The sequence below is a fragment of the Erpetoichthys calabaricus genome, chromosome 9 (assembly GCF_900747795.2).
Source record: "Erpetoichthys calabaricus chromosome 9, fErpCal1.3, whole genome shotgun sequence".
Taxonomy (NCBI): domain Eukaryota; kingdom Metazoa; phylum Chordata; class Cladistia; order Polypteriformes; family Polypteridae; genus Erpetoichthys; species Erpetoichthys calabaricus.
In genome coordinates, this window is record NC_041402.2 from 159259142 (window position 1) to 159279957 (window position 20816).

General features: G+C 36.8%; 1 protein-coding gene across 1 annotated transcript in view; it reads right to left on the minus strand.

Moving 5' to 3' along the window:
- Positions 1-20816, minus strand: part of arhgap32b (Rho GTPase activating protein 32b) — a 599869-nt gene that overhangs the window by 311451 nt on the left and 267602 nt on the right. The window contains exons 4-6 of the mRNA XM_051932371.1: positions 19063-19171; positions 10546-10637; positions 4215-4299 (exon numbers count right to left, since the gene is read on the minus strand). Of these exons, the coding sequence (XP_051788331.1) occupies positions 4215-4299; positions 10546-10637; positions 19063-19171 (286 nt within the window). The remainder of the gene's footprint in view (positions 1-4214; positions 4300-10545; positions 10638-19062; positions 19172-20816) is intronic.

The following is a 20816-nucleotide window of genomic DNA, read 5'->3' on the forward strand; positions in this document are numbered from 1 at the left end:
CATAAAATGACACATCTATCTATCTATCTATCTATCTATCTATCTATCTATCTATCTATCTATCTATCTATCTATCTATCTATCTATCTATCTATCTATCTATCTATCTATCTATCTATCTATCTATCTATCTATCTATCTATCTATCTACTTACTCATGTGTACTGACAGAATAATGCAACATTTATTGAACTGGATTTAAATTGTAGTCACATTAATATTGTGATTGAAGCATCACAGAATTTTTCTCTCTTGTGTGTATTTCTTCAGAAACTTTAATTTTGAATTAAAACTGCATACATTCCAATAAATATGCTTATGTGCTTATCAGACTGTAAGAAACCCCTGTATAATGCTAAAAAGCAATAATATTCAAAGCATACACTAAAAATAATTTATGTATATGAATATATTTTCAACATAACAAGCCAACACATTCTTTTTTTCTACAGCTCTTGTCAGTCATCTCTACTTATCTAGACGTTTCCGCAAAAGTGCAAAAGCAGAGCCTGAATCCATCAGATTTCTATGTAAATCCTGAGTCAGCTATTGAGTTTAACTTTCTGGCTTCTGCTAAGCAGTGATAAGCACCAGGAATTCAAAGTGTTGCTTCTTTCACTACAAGTACACAGATCACAGAAGTGTTTAATAAGGTACAAACCCTTGAGTAGTTAAATACATATGTGTCCACATATTTCAAAACTTCCGTAAATGTTGTTAATTTCCTCCTCGATTCAAAATGTTTGATCACAAAGTGGAATTTTTAAATGTGTACTTGGTTCTTGAAATGTCTCCTAATGTTCTCTGCTTATGGTCTCTATGATATGTTTGAACCAGGACCTGGACTGCATCAGTTAACTATGCAATGCTTATATTTTTAAAGGTCAACTTTAATTATAACAAGCTGGAGAAAAAAATGGCAATATGCCACTACTGTGAAGCAAATACAAGATCTTTAAAAATTACTGAATAAACTCAAAATGAAGCACAAAGTCAAACATAAAGAATGATGAAACAAGTTACACTGCTGTCAATGAGTATAAGATGCACAATGCTAATTCTTCATCAAGATATGACCATTATGCCACTATTGAAACATAATATGACTTAAAAATAGTGTTAAAGTCAGTCAGCCAGTCATTTTCCAACTCACTATATCCTAACACAGGGTCACGGGGGTCTGCTGGAGCCAATCCCAGCCAGCACAAGGTGTAAGGCAGGAACAAACAACGGGCAGGGCGCCAGCCCACCACAGGGCACACACACACGTGTAAAATAACATGAATTAAAGTTGCAAAAGAGAAGAGAGGCAAATGTTTAAGAAATTCTACCTTCAATGATGTACTCAAAAGCAATCAATGGGAGATTAATGAAAGTGCTATAAATGAGGCTACCATTTAACAGCCTTAAGCATTAAAATTAAGTATAAATGACCTTCATACTGGGCAAGGCATGTGTTTATAGTCACCAAAAACAGTGGAAAATACATCACCTCAAAGTGCTGTTTAAGTAATATCTACATCAATACCTACAAAAATATGTCAACATCATTAACTTAAATAAAAAAACAAAAATCTGTAAATAGTAATATTATTTTAGTTGTAATCCAAGCTCTGTGCAATACATTACAACAGAGATGATTCAACACAGCAAGAGCTGGAATACAGTTATTGTTTATAAAAACACACAACATAATGCTATTAAAGCAAGATTTACTCATATAAAGATATATGCTGTGACTGAGACAGTACTGTGTCTCACTCCTCCTTGTGCCACGTAACACCATGGCGAGTGAGACGGCTAGAAGGCAGGAGGGCTGCATCTCTCTCCTACTCGTGGCTTTGCATGACTTGATTAAGGAAAATATTGCAAGAGTATGAGAGGGTTTTCTCAGTTTTTTATGGTCCTCTTCTAGAGAGAGGTTAGGAGCACGCTCAGTGCATTGCTGCACCCACTGCATGACAAACCAACTCAGGATCCCGAATTAGGACCCGATTGCAGCTATGCAATGGGTGACACCTCAGCACCACACTAGTTCAGATGGAGTGGGACCAGTGTGAGGTTTTCTTTATGGTGGCTGGAGTACCAATTCTGCCACCAACCCCCAGGTTTTTCCCTGCTGGTTGGATGGCCTACATGAAAGGCTGGATGCAGATTAACGTCATACCCAGGATAGAGCAATTGCAGGTTAAGGGCCTTGCTCAAGGGCCCAACAGAGCAGAGTCCCTTTAGGCATTTAAAGGATTCGAACCGGCAACCTTCCGATTGCGAATGCAGATCTCTAGCCTCAGTCACTATAACAAGTGCTCCACCATTTCTTCTTGGGAAATCCAGACTGCTGTTTGGCTCTTGCTACCAGGAGAGCTTGCTAAACACGCGGTGTCCTCTTCTAGTCTACCTAAAATTGATTTTGTGTAATTTTAATTCATATAAGACAAGGTTCAACTATTTAAATAAAACAAAAAATGTGGGACTGAAATGGCTGGAAAAGATATTTGCAAATCTGTTTCAAAAATGGTGGTTAAGTAATTTGCAGTGCTGCAGGAAATAAATGACTTTTACTGCTTCACAGTGATGCCTTTTGGTATGAGTTAAGTGGTAGCCATTTCCAGTGACTGCAGGATAAAGTGCTCAGCACCATGTGTGGAACACTGGTGGCAAAATGTAATGGTCAAAATGATTAATACCTCTAGATGTCATCATTTGCATAACAGAAGCTTAAGAGTATGGAATAAGTGATTTGATAAAATGTTCGTCTCTGTAATCAGTGTTCTGGCCAGCCTAGGAATTCATCTATCATGTCAGAGCATTTGTCATGTCTGATTCACATGCATCAGATAGTCGGAGTGGTGACAAACATTTATAGAGCTGACTTGTCTTCTGGAGCACTCATAGATGTGGTATGAATATTTTGCATAGCATAAAACAGTAAGTTTTGAGCTTACAAAAGTTTTTTAGCTTACAAAAATACAATACCAGGTCATCATAGTCTTCACAGGGAAAATGAAATGCGCACAAAATCACACATGTAATTCAACGCTGTTTCAATTAAAAGTCTTAAAACAGTAAAGCAAAAACTAAATGGTGTGTATTAAAAAGAGGATTTCCAGGCTAGTGTCAGCAATGTACAGTGAATTGTCAAAGTTCCCCCATAGCATTAAATCTGTACATGATCATGAAATCATCCAAAGTTAACGCAACTTATCTACTATTTAAAATTAATTCAGTTGAATTAAAACTTTCTACTGTAAGTCTGCATAAATCTTTCCTTTTTTTTTTGTTAAAGAGAACTTTGGCCTTGTGGAATACACCAATTTAACAAAACTTAAATGATTCATCCAAATCAACTACGTCTATATTCCATCAATCCCTCAGGCAGACTTCCACACAGAAAAAGATAATATACATTGGACTTGGGGATACAGCAGATAAAAATCTCACTCACTGGACCACATTTCTTAACCTTCAGTAATTTTATAAGGAGAGAAATACCTAACTTCCCCATAAAAAAAACATACACTGCCTAAATGGGCTAAAAACATCAGGGGGCCTTTTTGCAAAAAAATTCACACAAAATGAGTGACGATGGCCCGTGCATCTCTAACAATAAACAGTACAAGATAAGAACAGAACAGAAATGATGAGTGAACGCCACCCTCTGTTGGACATGAGAAGAATAACAAACTTTTAGTGTCATTAAAATGGCAAGGATTAAAACCCATAAATGTTAGACAAAAATACATCAACACATAAAATAGTATTTCAAAGCTTTTTTTTCATGTTTTTACTAAATAAATTTGTACCTTTATAGAGACACTGTATTTATGTGGCAGGGTCATAAACTCGCAACCTTTAAGGCGAAGATCACATTACAAATGATAACACAAATTACAGTAAATGTATGCTTTGGTTTTGTTCCATTTAAATGACAAAGCTGTAATCTTTTGAACCTAAATGCCAATATTTTAAAATGCTTTATAGAAGTTTACATAAAATGTAAGAAAAACACAAGAAACACTAATCTGTAATATTTTTCTTGTATCAAAGTACTTCATGGGATTTATCACTGATTTCTGCATTAAAAGCAAAATAAAAAAAGCTGTGAACTCGACTGAGCCGCACAATCTCATTGAAACGCACATGAACAAACAAATCCAGCTAATTTACAATGAAAACACAAATATTAAGTTGATAGTGTGTAAAAATACACTTACTTGGATGGCTCCAAAATCAACATTTTCATAGTGAAAGTGCGCACATTCTGCCAGTTTAGGAAAGTGGCCTTTGGTGAATGACAGCCTGATTGGAAGGGAAAAAAAAACAGAATGCTTTAAGTTTTCAATTATTAAGCGTTTGCTTCACAAAGTTAAATGCATGGGCTTAACATTAGGAGGAAACATATTACTTTTTCCTGCTCCTCATACAGTTTTGTAATAAATTCACAGTTTCACAACTTTACCAAAATTTTCAGATGTAGTATTAATAGTATTTGTTGTATATACAGAGTGCAATGAAATTCTTATTTGCATGTCCAACCATTTCTGCCAGAAGAGATCCTGCTACGTGGGGCCCTTGATCAAGGCACTTAAATTGAAAATTGCTCCAGGGATTCTGTAATATGGCTGGTCCTGCATTCCGTTTGGGGAATTAAAGTAATATAAAGTATATCAAATCAAACCAACACACAACATTATGTTACTCATCAATGCCATAATAACTATGTATGTAAGAATGTATCAGAATCCATAACTTAATTTTATTTCAAATATAACACAAATTAGCTTATATCACTCATTAAATTGTGTTGGTCACACAATTATTTGATCTGACTCAAAAGTGAAATGTTAAAAGGAATTTAAAGCAAATGAAAAACTTGGTTTTACCATATGTAAGAGCTGCTTCCTGGTCTATTTGACGAAAGCTGTACTGACGACTTTTGGCATATTTCAAATGACAACTACCTTTTAGTGATGCATGGATCATAACCAGTTTACAAAAAGGAAAAATAAAAGTGGTTCAGCAATATAATGACACACAAAATATGCATAAAAGTATGCTGGGCAAGAATGTAAGATTGTAAATTAAATGATTATTACTGCAACATGTCACTGGTTTCAGTTGTACACTTATGACTTTTTTCCACTAACATCAGCAATTAGAACCAAGTAATTGCATGTGCTTTTCCATTGCAGACCACACCAGAATTGGAAAAATTATGTTTTCATTGACAACATAAGCAAGATATGGAGGGAAGTAGAATGGGATTTTTGTTCCCTTTTTCATTGTTTCTATTATTTTCTCACTATTCCAAGAATCATTCCCTTAACCTTTTCATATATGTGGACATAACATAAGCAAAAGCATCATAACTGGCCCAAAACTTATACCAAAGGTTCTCAATGGATTTACACATTTTAGATATTCCTGAACAGGGTTTGACAACTTTTGGAGTGGTATGTACGTCTATTAGTGAATGTTTATGTGTTTAAGAATGTTGGGTCATGATAACTCAAAGACAAATTACTTAGTCACTTGGTGAAAAGTGGAAAACAAATGTAAAATGAACTGAAGTGAAAGAAAATGAAATTTGACACTGCTATAAATGCATTTCTAGAGATTTACATTGAGAGAAAAAGGTTTTTGATAGAAGAGAAGCTGATAGTGACCAATGCTACACAATGGCACATGATGTGAAAAGCATCCATGGAAAAAAGAAAAAAAAAGTCCATGTTAATTGTGTAACAAAAATCCATGTCAATTATCCAGTCGTATGATCAAAACATGCTTTGTTGCTAAAATATTGTTAAATAGTTACTTCCAGAATACTCATCTGCACACATCACAGGAATGTAAAGCCTCATGAGAGTCGTTTTTTGAGTTGGAGATCCACCTCTCCCCCTCATTTGGTGGTCAGTAGTCATATGACTGGATAACTGACATGTGAATTATGCAACACAAGTTACGTATTTTTTTATTTTCATGGGTGTTTTCTTTATTGTTTGCCATTGTGCAGCATTGGTCATTATTGGCTTCTATTAAAATTCAAACTTTGTTTCTCCATTATACATTAAAACGTGAGAGTACATTTTTTTCTCGGCCATCACTATACAGTAGATGGGGTAAGTAACATTAAAAAATGATATGCATCCTTTTTGGGTGGAATATTCCCCTAAGCAGAATAAGTTTTTGTGCAAGTAGTGTGGTGAAGAATATTACAGCCCCTTTTTCAAAGCATTCTTTTATCCCTTCTGGTATCACTCCAAACATTTCTATTAATTTGTTGGGGATAATTTTAAGTCCAAGACTATCCAAGAGATATATAAATGTTCCAAGAACATTTGGCCTAACAGTGCTTATACTATAATAATATTTTTAAAAAGTGGGTGACTGGAAGATTAAGTTTGAAGCGTAATACTTCAAAAAATGCATAATTATCATCAATATAGAGATCTCTAAATGTCACAGTCCCAAGTGGTTACCATAGGTAGTATACTGCACAAGTTAAAGAAAGCTGAAATAGGTGACTGTGATAAGAAGAACCAACAAATAAAATCTTAAAATGTGTCCTACATTGCTTCCATAACTTAAGGGAATGTTGATCCACTGGGTTGCTGGTAAACGGATCGTAATAAGTGTTGCCAGAAACACAGATCAAAACATACAAAGACAATTTAGAACAATGTTTCCCTTCCATGCCTAACCCTAACAGGTGTAATTTCAAGAACTTCAACCAAATCCCAATATTTTATGTACTTTACTTGCTGCCCAGTAAGAGAAATAAATGTTTGGTAGTGACATACCACTACACTGTACTCTTCCTGTTAAAGAAGGATTTGTTCATATGCTCTAAAGGAGATAAAAGAGTATTGGGTGGGTTATTTTAACAATATTAATTCTCCCGGCTAAAGTAAGATGGAGATGATGTTTTCCATCATATTACTAAAATTTTTCTTAAAGTGATCTTTACTTTTCCTTGTAATTCCTAGATATTTAAACTGTACCAATGCAATTAACAAACAGGGAAATGCCTTAGTTTGGCATGCAAGATCCCTATAATCTCTGACTGCTTGAAGAAATGGATAGCTAGGGGTTCAATAGCATTCACAAAAAGCAAGTGTGATAATTAATTCTCTTCTGGATTACAATAGAGTAATTTAATCAATGCAAATATATTGATGTCAAAACCAAATTTACACCATGTGGTAAATAGACAACCCCATTCAACTCTGTCAAAGGCATCTTTACATCCAGATATAGTAAGACCTCTGAAAACTCTAATAACATAGGAGAATATATTACTTTAAAGAAGCATCAGGGATTGGATAGTAATGGTCTGCCTGTAATAAATGTGGTTTGATTTTATGATATTACAGTAAAAAGCACTTTGTGTTCTTTTGGTTAAAACTTTCACCAAGATCTTAACATCATTATTCAGAAGTGAAACTGGTCTATAAGATGCACATAAATAGCAAGTAATTATTTCTTTTGGAAAGACAGTAATTGAAACTTTTGGGAGATTTTTATTTTCTTTAGCTTTGATAAAGATTAACGATCACTAAAAATTTCCATAAAATTCCACAGCATAGTGCGCAGCATTCCTACTTTTCAGGGAGTTTATAACATCATGAATTTCAGAGGTTGTGCACAAAGAGTCCTAAGCTATGGTATTTATATTTTAGCAAAGAAGTTCTTGCTTTGAAATTCATCTTTACACAGGAGGGAATATAAATGGGTTAATCATTTCTTTCTGCTCCTTAATTTTATTTCCAGCTGTATTGTTAATCTCTAAAATTGCATTATACCAACATCGTATCAGGTTTTCTCCACATTCATAATGATGCTGATGTGATTTAAATAAAAGATCTGTTTCTTTAGTAGTCAAAAGATTACATTCAGCTGTGGAAACCCTTTTCTATAAAGTGCCTCTTTTGGAGATATATAATATTCTAGATCTGCTCTAATGACCTTATACCTTGTGATTTATGCTCATATAAAATATATCAGATAATTTTTCCTCTTAAAAGCGCCCCTTGTGTCTCCCAGAATGTTCCTATGGAAGTCTCTGTGGAAACATCGGTCTCTAAGAACTCATCAGTTTCTGTGGAAAGTTGTCACTTGTGAGGCTTAATGATTTGTGCTCAAAAATAACATAGTATTGTCAGAGATAACGAGAAGGGGACCATTGCAGCCAGGAGCCGAACGTCGAGTAGGAAGGGAAATATTAAGTGGGAGGGACTACAATGTTGAGTAGGAGGAGTTTAACCCAAATGGCCTGTTAACATCTGATTGGTCAGTTTATTTTCAGTCATCAAAGTGCCTATGTGGCAGGAGTGAAATTCAACAGTTTTATACTAAATAAACACTGATTGTGTAATATACATACTTTAAACAAATACATCAACAATTATGGAGTAAATAATTATATATGTACTAGAACACATACAGTATAATATAAAAACAGGATAAGTGCAGGACAAGTGAGAAATTGTACTATACTGAAGCTATACCACACTATACTATACATATTGATTGCTTAAATAAATAATGAATAGATGGAACAATTTGAGATAATTAACTATAATTTAAAGATAACAATAACTGACAATAAGACACAATAGTAACAGATGCACAAATATGGTATATCATTCAGATCAACTATTAGAAGCAGATCTGGGGGGAAGTGGACAGCACAGAGCTCAGAGTCCAGACAGCCAAGGGGTAGAAGTTGTTGCAGAACCTGGCAGAAGTGGTTTGATTGCTACAATACCTTCTGCCAGATGGAAGTAGGACAAAGAGACTGTGGGATGGGTGCCAGTGATCATTCACAATGCCATAGGCTTTGCAAGTACAATTCTTCATATATATATCTTGAATGGAGGGTAGAGGGATCCTAAGGATCCTTTCTGCTGTTTGCACTATTCGTTGTAGGAATAGACTGCAGAGACACTGTAGTTCCAAAACCAGAGAGAAGGATTTATGTAAATCTGATTTCATAAAATAAAGTTTACAATAACTTGCACCTCTTGATCCTATCTGCTAGGCTTAACTTTACTGTCCAATTTAATCCAAGCTGGCCTTTGTAAACATTCAGTGTCTGTGGAATTAAAGATCTTGGTGTGGATCTTAGACTGGCTGTTCTTAGTCTGTGTTTTTGGAACATAGCTTAACTCTTCTTGCAGTATTATCCCGTCAGTTCTTTTTAAATTGTATATTTAAGTTGTATATTTTCCCTATTATATGTAGCATAAGCTTTAAAAACTTTGAAGTATTAATTACAAATGTTTATTCTGATAACTTTCATGTGTGACAAGCTTTTATTTTGAAAACATCATCTTATCCGTCAAGTATGTCCCACTCCCCATTGCCACTCCTACTCAACATTCAGCTCTTGTTGCACTGATACATACTTGGAGATAACAATAGCTTTGTATTTACAACCTTCAATGGAGAATAGTAAGTTAGTTTCAATAAAAAAATAATTCATTCTTCAGTAACTATGATGTACTAATGAGAAGAATATTCTCTTGACTTCAGATACAGACATGTCCATGGTTTAGAGAGACTGAGATCCGTAATAAATTCTTCAATTGCAGTTTTAGAAGATATAGTTGCAGTTATTGAGGACCTAAGTCTGGATTATAATCAGTTATAGTCTCCAGCCATTATAAGTTTGAGTGATCATATAGAAACTAATGCAAATAAATATCTTAAAGAAACAAATCCTACGAAATCATTGAGCAGTTTTCCTCAAATCTTATTTACATATACTGTACTGTAAACTCTATTTCATGAAAATCATCTTAGTTGAGTAGACCTGAGTCCAAAACATTCATCAATGAGAGAGAGGCGTTGCCATTTCAGCAGTCCCTTGACCCCGATTCAGCATTACATCAGCATCTCCAGATGCCTGTCTGAGTCATCATCATCACTGAGCTAGCCATTTTAGGAATGCAGATACTCAAATCTCTGTTCTTTAGAGGGCAATGAGAAACTTCCCATTTGAGTTCCTTTGTTACTATCAGCAAAATCCCCAAAAAATGTAAAAGTACGTGTGCTGAAAAATATAGCACAGAAGAACACCTAGTAAAAGACCATTATGCTTCTGTCATTCGGTATCCATCCCTGTGCAAAAATGTAAGCAGAAAATCAGGTATTGCGCTCACATCCATATGTTTTTTAAAACACTCTAAAATATGTTTTGTTGTGTGGAAGCAAACAAGAGAGTTATTCCTAGTAGCTCTGAAGGGGACTGCAGAAACTAGTCACCTAGACACTGCTCTGTTTGCATTTCAGATCAAATGAATCAGTGGTAAATGGGAAGCTCCTCTCTTTGGGCTCTGGACATTCCTTCAAAACTGTAAACAAAGCTGTAACATAGCAGTTGATTTTAGAAGTTTTCAAAAATCTAGCAAAAAATTACAGTATTAGACTACTGGCTCCACAAGGAAAGTTCTTAAAGGAATGGGCCAGAGTAAGTTATCCTATTTCAGAAAGGTTACATATGTGAAATCACTACTACAGAACAGAAATAAAATGTTGTCTTACTTCTTGATGTTTTTCACCTTCATGCTGGCAGTACTAGCACAGGATCTCAGGGGAGGTTCCCCTGGTAATTCTGGAATCTCAGCACTCCTTGCCTATTAAAATCCACAGGAGAAAATGGGGGAAAACACAAAATGAAAAATGTTATTTTAAAGAGGATCCAGGCAGCTAACACCACTCAGACTACTTCTTCATTGTACATATCAATAAATGAACTCTGGGCTGGGAACTGAATCAAGAAAAAGCAGGGTGGAGTGATCCGCAAACACGCTCCTGGGGCGAGCTTTGTGTGTGTTTGAAAGAGAGGAAGAAAACACTGACAGACGGAGACAAACATGGGAGTAAAAGAAAACATGAGGAGACGAGATGTTAAATAATGTGAGAGAAAAACAAAACAAAATAAAGATAGTTATTAGCCTATCTTAGGGGGTAGGAATTCCACATGAATTGACACAAATAAACATGTTAAACTAACTCTACTTCTGTATATAATATCAAAAAGGGTGTGCTTTTTCTTATAAATAAAAAATAATAATAAGTAGAAGAGGAAAAGGCTCAAGCAACAATACCCTGTGTCCTCTCTTCCTAGCTATTAGGTTGTATGATTTGCCAATTTACCCACCTCGCAAGTACCACACCAAAACATTATCCATCTTACCTACCTTCTCTCACTCATGATTGTGGTCTCGATTTCAAACTGCTTGTGAGTACCACTCCAACCTGTCTCTCAATTTTAGACTTATTGGCTTTCAGGGTAGGATCAGATTTAAACCCCACCTAGGGTTGGAGCTCAATGGAGATGTCAACAACAACCTAGAGAGTTCCCCTGAGCTGCATATTTTGAAGAGACCACACGGTTTATCTCAGTCAATGCCATATCTCAGCCAGGGTTCCTCCATCAGGCTGGGGTTCAAATGCATGCTTTATGTCTCTTTTGCTAATAATTAATGCTGACTATGTGCATCATTCTTTATTTCTGGTTTTATCTATGTATACGTATAAGCTCCTTGTGTTATGTTTCATGTGTTTTGTGGGTGGTCCCCCAAGAGATGGAACCACCTGTCAGTCACTGCCCTCCATCCTATAAATTCAGTGGGTAAGCCACAGTTACTGACTTTTCATTTTAAATATGATCTGATTGCAGGTCTAGAAATGACCTTCACCTGTAGAAGTAGCGCAGAGTTGCTGTGCATGAAGGTCAAGTGGAATACCTAGGAGATAATAAAACATGTACAGGATAGATTGAGAAGGACAGGGTGGACACTGGGACTTGGGATGGGTTTTATGGTTCACTTTCCATGATAGGACAAGGAGTCTGGCTACAGGAGTACTGGTACAAAATAAGAGGAACCAGCTGAGGTGCTGTTGGCATCTAAGTAAGGATGTGTGCTATGGTTCCCACCAGACAAGGTACAATGGGAGGAGACCTGGGGCACACCTAAGACGTGCTGGAGAGACTACTTAATGTAACTGGCCCAGGCACACCCAGAAATTTCCCAGGAGCAGAGTTTAGATGGGAAGAGGTAAATCTGGTCTGACTTGCTCAGCCTGTTACCACAGTGGCATAGCCAGGAAAACCCAAAACAAAACAAAACAGGATGATTTTCAATTTTGAACTGGTAGACAGCAAAAAAAATAATTTTCTAGCTAGAGTAGTGAGAAAACAGAAGACATATTGATCTTGTTTATTCCTAATATGTAACAATGTTGAGTTTACTAAATCATGAATTATAAAGTGGTCTGCATAACAGTCTTCTATTGCTTATCATCTGATAAACAGTCTGTAAAATGCATTTTTTACAAGAATACACATATTATCTTTCCTGAAAAACAAAATCCTGCAAGCAACTTATCAGGTATTTAAGACATGCAGTACTAAATCCTAACATGTGGAGGCAGCATTGGCACACTACTTCACTACAGCACATGCTACAGGCAGAACGAAACAGCTGATAACCATAATAATCAATAAATAAAATATTTGATTACTAAACTTGATAAAACCAGTACATTAAATAGACACATATGGATTAAAGAATGGGGTACTGGCAAGGGCATAATCTTTCAAAACAGAAATCATGAAAATAAAATGATTTCTTAGGTAAAATTAATTACAATTAAGCATTGTTATTTACATTTCATCAATTAAAGTTTATTTCATATACTGCCCTTTACAACAGAGTGACTTCACATATTTTCCTGACACAAAACAGGATAGAGGTCAGTCAGTCACACAGACAAAAACAGAAAATTAAGCTAACTAATCCAATGCGCTTTTTCAAATTTACACTTCTAATTCTGCATGTATTTGAGCTTTGACCCTATGTAATTACTATACAAGTGCAAACTTCATTTCAGACAGATGTAGAGAGAAAATGAGCAGAAACGTACTGCATATGTGAATTGATGTTGCCGAGGCAACGCACCTCATACAGTTCAGTTCATGTACAGTATGATAAACCCAGTGATCTTTAGATAATGGCCCAATGACAATAAAATAAAAGCTTTTCTACTGAGTGGAACTGGTAAATGAGATATTCGCTACTGCATGTTATTTAATCCCCTGTCTTGTCAGTTAGGCTCATTTTAGAATGGGACTTAGCTTTTCAGCCCTAGTTCTCTACGCTCATTATAAAAAAATACTTTTCTAATCTTGTTTATTAGTACATGAGACAAAGTAGAACACTTTTTGTTTCTCATTATTTTTCTGCTAGCTGTTTCATAAAGATCAACTTTTTTTTATTGAGGTCACATAACAAGCAGTATTACAATGTACCTCTCCAAGGTACAGTCCTAAAATTCCACAATACAGCTTACCGTCCTCAGTTTTCTACTGGTTCAAAACCTGAAGGTATTCATTCATTCATTCATTCATTCATTCATAAATTTTAAAACTCTCTTAAACAGAGGGTTGAGAATCATAAGTGGCCCACACCTATTCCATCAGCATTCAGGGCCAGATAGGCCCCATATTTGTATGGGGCTTCAGCCCACTTGAGAGTACAGCCACATACACAACCACACTCACTAGAGCCAGTCAGGAAATAACTATATATTGGAGGAAAGATGTGTGGTTGAACCTGACCTGGAGACATTCACATTTTATAACATTAAATAACATGAAACCACCTGATTTCTGAGTCATTAAAAAAAAAAAACAGGAATAACTTGTGTTTTTCTATCTATCTATCTGTCTATCCATTTCCTGCATACATTTAATCCAATCAAAGGTCACAGGGAGCCAGAACCGATTCGAACAAACAAACTACGAAGCAAGAACCAAATCTGGATTAGCCCATATCACAACAAGGTTACTGAAGTCACCATTAGTGATGAGTGAACACTGCAAGATTCACATCACCATTAGTTCAGGAAACACAGAAATGTTGAAGGACTTCTGCAAACTCAAACCATTGAAAGTCAATGGTGAAGGAGGACCTGGATGGCATTTGAGTGGATTATAATGGTGCAATGGTTTTTAAAGTGTCCCTAGAGGGCTAGAAGAGCATCTTCCAACTATGCTGGACTGATTATCGTGTCCAAAAAATGTAACCTGAACTGTGATGCAGCAGTGCTAACCACTGTGCCACCCTACTTAAAATAAGAAAAGACACAGACAGAATGACAACCACAAGCAAAATACAATAAACGTCCACAAAGTAGCAATAAGAAAAAAAAAAATATATATATTATATATATATATATATATTATATATATATATATATATATATATATATATATATATATATACCAGGGGGCTTTGCCCCCTGCTCGCTTCGCTCGCCAGCACCCATTTATTTTTTCCGGATGCACACTTTTAAGATTTTTTTTTCTTTGAATTTTTGCTATTTCATTAGTTTCACTTTTATTTCAGAACTTCTGTAAAAACAATATTTGGAATCTTTCGAGTCCCAAAGTGCTGAATCTTTTTAATGAGGTCAGTGAGACATGTGTTTAATGACTTTGCACCATAATTCAGGATAGCTCTCTCTGTTTGGAATTTCAGCACAGACAAAACGATCGACATTATCAGCAGTTAATAATTTTTTTTGCAAAGTAACCAATAAATGCATGTGAGGTAAACTCCGTTTTTGAAATTCTCCTGACTTAAACTTCAAAGCCTTACAATATTTACATACTGCTTATATATCACTTGTATCCATATATTCGATCTCTATTCGCCTTTTCGTTATTTCTCCAAGTAATAATTTCTCTTTCTTTGTGCTAATGCAATGTTTACTTTCTTCAGTTGACACTATCGTTTTTTTCTGCTTTCATATTCTGTATCTTGCTCTGCATGCGTTTGTCCCCCTTGTTTTTTAACCTTTTTATGACATTTTACTTTGTTTTCTACTCTGTCTTTTATTTCTGACCTCGCTTTATCCTGTTATTTTTTTTTTAATGACACCTGGTCTGTGGTGATTATTTTCCCTTTTTCGAGTAATAATTTCTATTTGTTTGTGCTCCTGTGATCTTCACTTTCTTTTTTTTATACTTTCTAATTTTCCTACTTTCAAAATCTTTAAATTTCTCCACATTTGTATCGCGCCAACTTTTTTTTTTTGAGACTTTCGAATTCCACTGCTTTCATAATCTCTAACCTGCTGTGCATGTGTATAGCGCCAGCGTCCGGATTGGACATGCTTTTTTTTTCAATTCCACTTGTTCCAAGCTGATAATTACTTTCCTTATTTTCTGAATTTGCACCTAAATTATTCTTTTTCTTTTTTGTGTCTCCAACTCTTTTGAGTCTCTTTTCTCCGCAGTGCTTTCTTCTTTGCTTTGTCATCTACGTTTCATTTATAACGTATTGTCCTTATACGCTTTATATGCACTGAGAGCCCTGGATCTGTGTGTGCTCAAAGCCAAAACACGACTGAGTGTGTTGCTGGCTGCCCGTGCTCTTATTTATTTGTAAGTAGGGCATGTCCTGCAAGAATCTCATGTTCTACATCATCGCAAGACGGTCCTGGGTCAATCTCTTGGCACAAAGTCTCATGTTTAAGGTCTCCGCGAGATGCTCCGTGGCCAATCTCTTTCGTCTTGTGGGTCTTTTAAGTGTCTTCCGTAATCTTAACATGAACATCACGTATCGTAGCCGGATTTTTTTTATAATACAGGTGTGTGTATATATATATATATATATATATATATATATATACAGTGGTGTGAAAAACTATTTGCCCCCTTCCTGATTTCTTATTCTTTTGCATGTTTGTCACACAAAATGTTTCTGATCATCAAACACATTTAACCATTAGTCAAATATAACACAAGTAAACACAAAATGCAGTTTGTAAATGGTGGTTTTTATTATTTAGGGAGAAAAAAAAATCCAAACATACATGGCCCTGTGTGAAAAAGTAATTGCCCCCTGAACCTAATAACTGGTTGGGCCACCCTTAGCAGCAATAACTGCAATCAAGCATTTGCGATAACTTGCAATGAGTCTTTTACAGCGCTCTGGAGGAATTTTGGCCCACTCATCTTTGCAAAATTGTTGTAATTCAGCTTTATTTGAGGGTTTTCTAGCATGAACCGCCTTTTTAAGGTCATGCCATAGCATCTCAATTGGATTCAGGTCAGGACTTTGACTAGGCCACTCCAAAGTCTTCATTTTGTTTTTCTTCAGCCATTCAGAGGTGGATTTGCTGGTGTGTTTTGGGTCATTGTCCTGTTGCAGCACCCAAGATCGCTTCAGCTTGAGTTGACGAACAGATGGCCGGACATTCTCCTTCAGGATTTTTTGGTAGACAGTAGAATTCATGGTTCCATCTATCACAGCAAGCCTTCCAGGTCCTGAAGCAGCAAAACAACCCCAGACCATCACACTACCACCACCATATTTTACTGTTGGTATGATGTTCTTTTTCTGAAATGCTGTGTTCCTTTTACGCCAGATGTAACGGGACATTTGCCTTCCAAAAAGTTCAACTTTTGTCTCATCAGTCCACAAGGTATTTTCCCAAAAGTCTTGGCAATCATTGAGATGTTTCTTAGCAAAATTGAGACGAGCCCTAATGTTCTTTTTGCTTAACAGTGGTTTGCGTCTTGGAAATCTGCCATGCAGGCCGTTTTTGCCCAGTCTCTTTCTTATGGTGGAGTCGTGAACACTGACCTTAATTGAGGCAAGTGAGGCCTGCAGTTCTTTAGACGTTGTCCTGGGGTCTTTTGTGACCTCTCGGATGAGTCGTCTCTGCGCTCTTGGGGTAATTTTGGTCGGCCGGCCACTCCTGGGAAGGTTCACCACTGTTCCATGTTTTTGCCATTTGTGGATAATGGCTCTCACTGTGGTTCGCTGGAGTCCCAAAGCTTTAGAAATGGCTTTATAACCTTTACCAGACTGATAGATCTCAATTACTTCTGTTCTCATTTGTTCCTGAATTTCTTTGGATCTTGGCATGATGTCTAGCTTTTGAGGTGCTTTTGGTCTACTTCTCTGTGTCAGGCAGCTCCTATTTAAGTGATTTCTTGATTGAAACAGGTGTGGCAGTAATCAGGCCTGGGGGTGGCTACGGAAATTGAACTCAGGTGTGATACACCACAGTTAGGTTATTTTTTAACAAGGGGGCAATTACTTTTTCACACAGGGCCATGTAGGTTTGGATTTTTTTTCTCCCTAAATAATAAAAACCATCATTTAAAAACTGCATTTTGTGTTTACTTGTGTTATATTTGACTAATGGTTAAATGTGTTTGATGATCAGAAACATTTTGTGTGACAAACATGCAAAAGAATAAGAAATCAGGAAGGGGGCAAATAGTTTTTCACACCACTGTATGTATAAATATATATATATATATATATATATATATATATATATATATATATATACACACACAATCCCCACCCCCAGGGTCATGTTTCATGCTAGCCACTTCGCATTGTGAAGGGGAGGGGGGGCTGAACGCACGCTAAGGGGAGGTGGACGGATCAGCTGCTGGCTGTCTGCTAGCTGCTACTGAACTGCATGATCTGCATGTCACGCTGTGCGACGATCATTTAAAAGCCTGTACAGCAGCTGTCCTTTTGTCTCACTTCCTTGTCTCCTGGGATGTTAAAGTGTCTCCAAGAAATTGTAAGTAGGGCGTGATGTACAAGAAGTCTCGCAGGACTTCAAAGTATCTCCCCGAGATGATCATGTCTCGACCCAAAATTTTTTTACATGATAGATAGATAGATAGATAGATAGATAGATAGATAGATAGATAGATAGATAGATAGATAGATAGATAGATAGATAGATAGATAGATAGATAGATAGATAGATAGATAGATAGATTGATTGAGCAAGTCATGCGGCAGGCAGCACAAACTGATCTTTGAGTTCCAGCGGCTGGAGTTGCACCATGTTTGGTACACGTTCACTGGCTACACTCAAGGTCTAAATATGGGAAGGGGGCATGGTGCCGAATGCATTTGCAACAAACCTTAAATGATATGAGGCAATATAATAATGAAAGATTAATAACTATTAAAAAGGCATTTATTTTTTTGATGGTAGAAAAAAATGCAGTTACTGTGGATTGAACGCAGCTGGCACATCTCTTTTTTTTCTGAATTATTTGTGCAGATCCTTTGCACTTTTTTCTTTTAAATCAGTAAGACAGAAATATCTTGTAATTAGTTATTATTCATACTTTACAAGGTCTCATGTATTTTCTGATTCTGGAGGGGGCTGTTGGGCTCCTAAGATTTGTTTTGATTAAGCACTATACAGCATGGCTAATTGTGCATGCATTCGGCCCACGACCCATTCCCTTATATATACCTAGTGTGTGGCAAGTTGGCTGTAGATTGGCCACCGGGGCTCAAAGACTGCTTTGTGCTATTTAATACAGCACTTCCCTGTTTGAACTTTGGAGTGCCACTAGATAATATATGCATTCCAGTGCATACCTGCATACCCAGAGAGCCTACAATGTGATAGAATAGTGTTACATACTCACAGGGCTGTGTCTGTCAGTACCTGATCTGTGCTGCACAGTGATGAGCATAAAATGCTTATTCCAGCAGTGAACACACAACATATGATGAATGTTTGCAGAACAAAGAAGAATGTATCTCTCAAAACGAAGATACTATGAGCTTACTTTGTTCATTTAATTTTTTTAAATGCATGCAGGGTCCAAATCCAGCTAGGGAACTGATTGGGAGGTGACCACACACATGTGCAAAGCAGATCAGGCAGCAGCATAAAAGTAAAGTGGAGTACGCTTATAGTGACCATGTGTGAAAGTTCTGCTTCAGCTCTGTGATGTCACGCTGGCCCTTCAGAGCATCATGAGGCACTGGGAAAAAAATGTTTGTCTAAGCTAGCCACATAGCAAATTATTAGGAAAATATTTGTCAAACAAGGTCCCCGGTGAACACAGAATATTCACTGTGAAAAATGCTTTGGTGAATTTCGCAAATGAACAGTGGTCACCATCTGACCCCAACTGAAAATTAGGGGCAGTCAGTTTACCATGACTATTCAGCTGGGCTGCTAGGCAGTTCTGTGTTGAAATGATCTTACCATTGCGCTCAGAGTTTCTTCCCAGTCAGGCCGCTCTCGAGGGTGAATACTCCTGGACAGTTCTGGTACAAAGTCATCTTCTTCTGGATGATGGAATGGTCTCATGCCCCTGAAAAAAGAAAAAAAAATGTAATACTAATAAAACAAGATATTGTATCATTGTATTCTGAAATTGTTGAATTTGTTCGTAACTCTACAAGCTTTGTCTAATCAATTTTATATCATGATGTTTTTGTATGAATTACAAAACTGAGAAAGTCACCCTGTGATGATGGACTGGGATTGGTCCTGTCTTGAGCCCTAAGATTGTTTAGCAGTTGAATGAATGGATGGATAGATGAATGGATTTTGCAATTTTTCAAAGATTGCATACAAAAAATGTAAATACAATACATAGCAAATACAGTACTTAGAGTGATAGTTATTCAGCATGGCAACAGGGGACCCTACGACTAACTATAGTCATGTTTGTGAAGGCCCTGCAATGTTTACAATTTATACGTATTGCTGCCAAGACCCTGAACTGAATTGGATGAACAGGTTAGAAGCTTAATTCATAGACTACATTTTACAAAATTATATATTACCTCCAAGGTATTAGCACACACATACTTATTTATATACAAGTATATTATATATATAAAATACACACATACATATATATCTCTCTGATATGAAAACAAATCTTGTGACTAGACGTGATTTTTGGAAGAGAGATCTTTTGAAAAGAGACAGAGAGACACTTTTATGTCCCACGATAAATGTTCGAAGCGCTGCACGAAGTGCAGATCATGCAGCACGGCAGGAGTAGCAAGCCAGCAGCTGATCGACCAAACAGGAGGTAAAAAAAAAAAAAAATAACTGTTATTTGTTTCCCATTGTATCACCATTTAAGAGGGGTTTTGGAGGAGTGGCCATGTCTCCTTGGGGTGCGTTCAGCCCCACTCTTCACAATGGCACATAGCGCTAGTGGGGGAAGAAGGGGTAGGCGAGCTAAGTGCAGATCACGCAGCACAGCAGAAGCAGCCGTCCATCAGCTGATCAAGCAAAGAGGTCAGTCAACACTTAGTAAACACGTAAGCTAAAATATATCTAGGTGATAAGTAAATTGATAAGAGTCAACACTGGGGAAAGGTGTGCAAGGATTTTTCTTTTGACATACTGGGAAGAAACTGAGCAAATGCAGTCTTGCACATTACAGTGCATCACTGCCTTTAGTCATCCCTGATGAAGGTATGTGTGATTGAGACTTGTGCATAAATTTGACTTCCTGTCTGGCAGTAGCGTAGCGTGGGTGTCAGCCGCCCGGGGTGGAGGAAAATTCCGTCGCCCCCTTATTTAGGTATGGTTCCAATTTTTACAAGATATTATTATTATTTATTGTGAAATTTTGCCGCCCCCTAAAAGTGCCGCCCAGGGCGGGCCGGCCATGCCGCCCCCACTACGCTACGCCACTGCTGTCTGGATTGTTTTGTAAGTACAGTATATATTATGTCTGTAAGGCTGGGGAAGGGATGTAAATTTGCAATTATTGTATTCATTAAATGATATTTCGAATCGCCAGCATTTCCACTAGGGCAATTTAGATCTGGCCCACTCCAAGTCGGATCCTAAATGCTGATTTGTTCTGAAATGAATGGATGTCATGTTGTACTTTTGCTTGAGCCTCATGAAGTTAACCTATAGTGTAATGTGTCTTTGGACCAACTAAGGGCAAGTGACTCTGCAGCATTAGCCATTGTCATGTGTTTAAT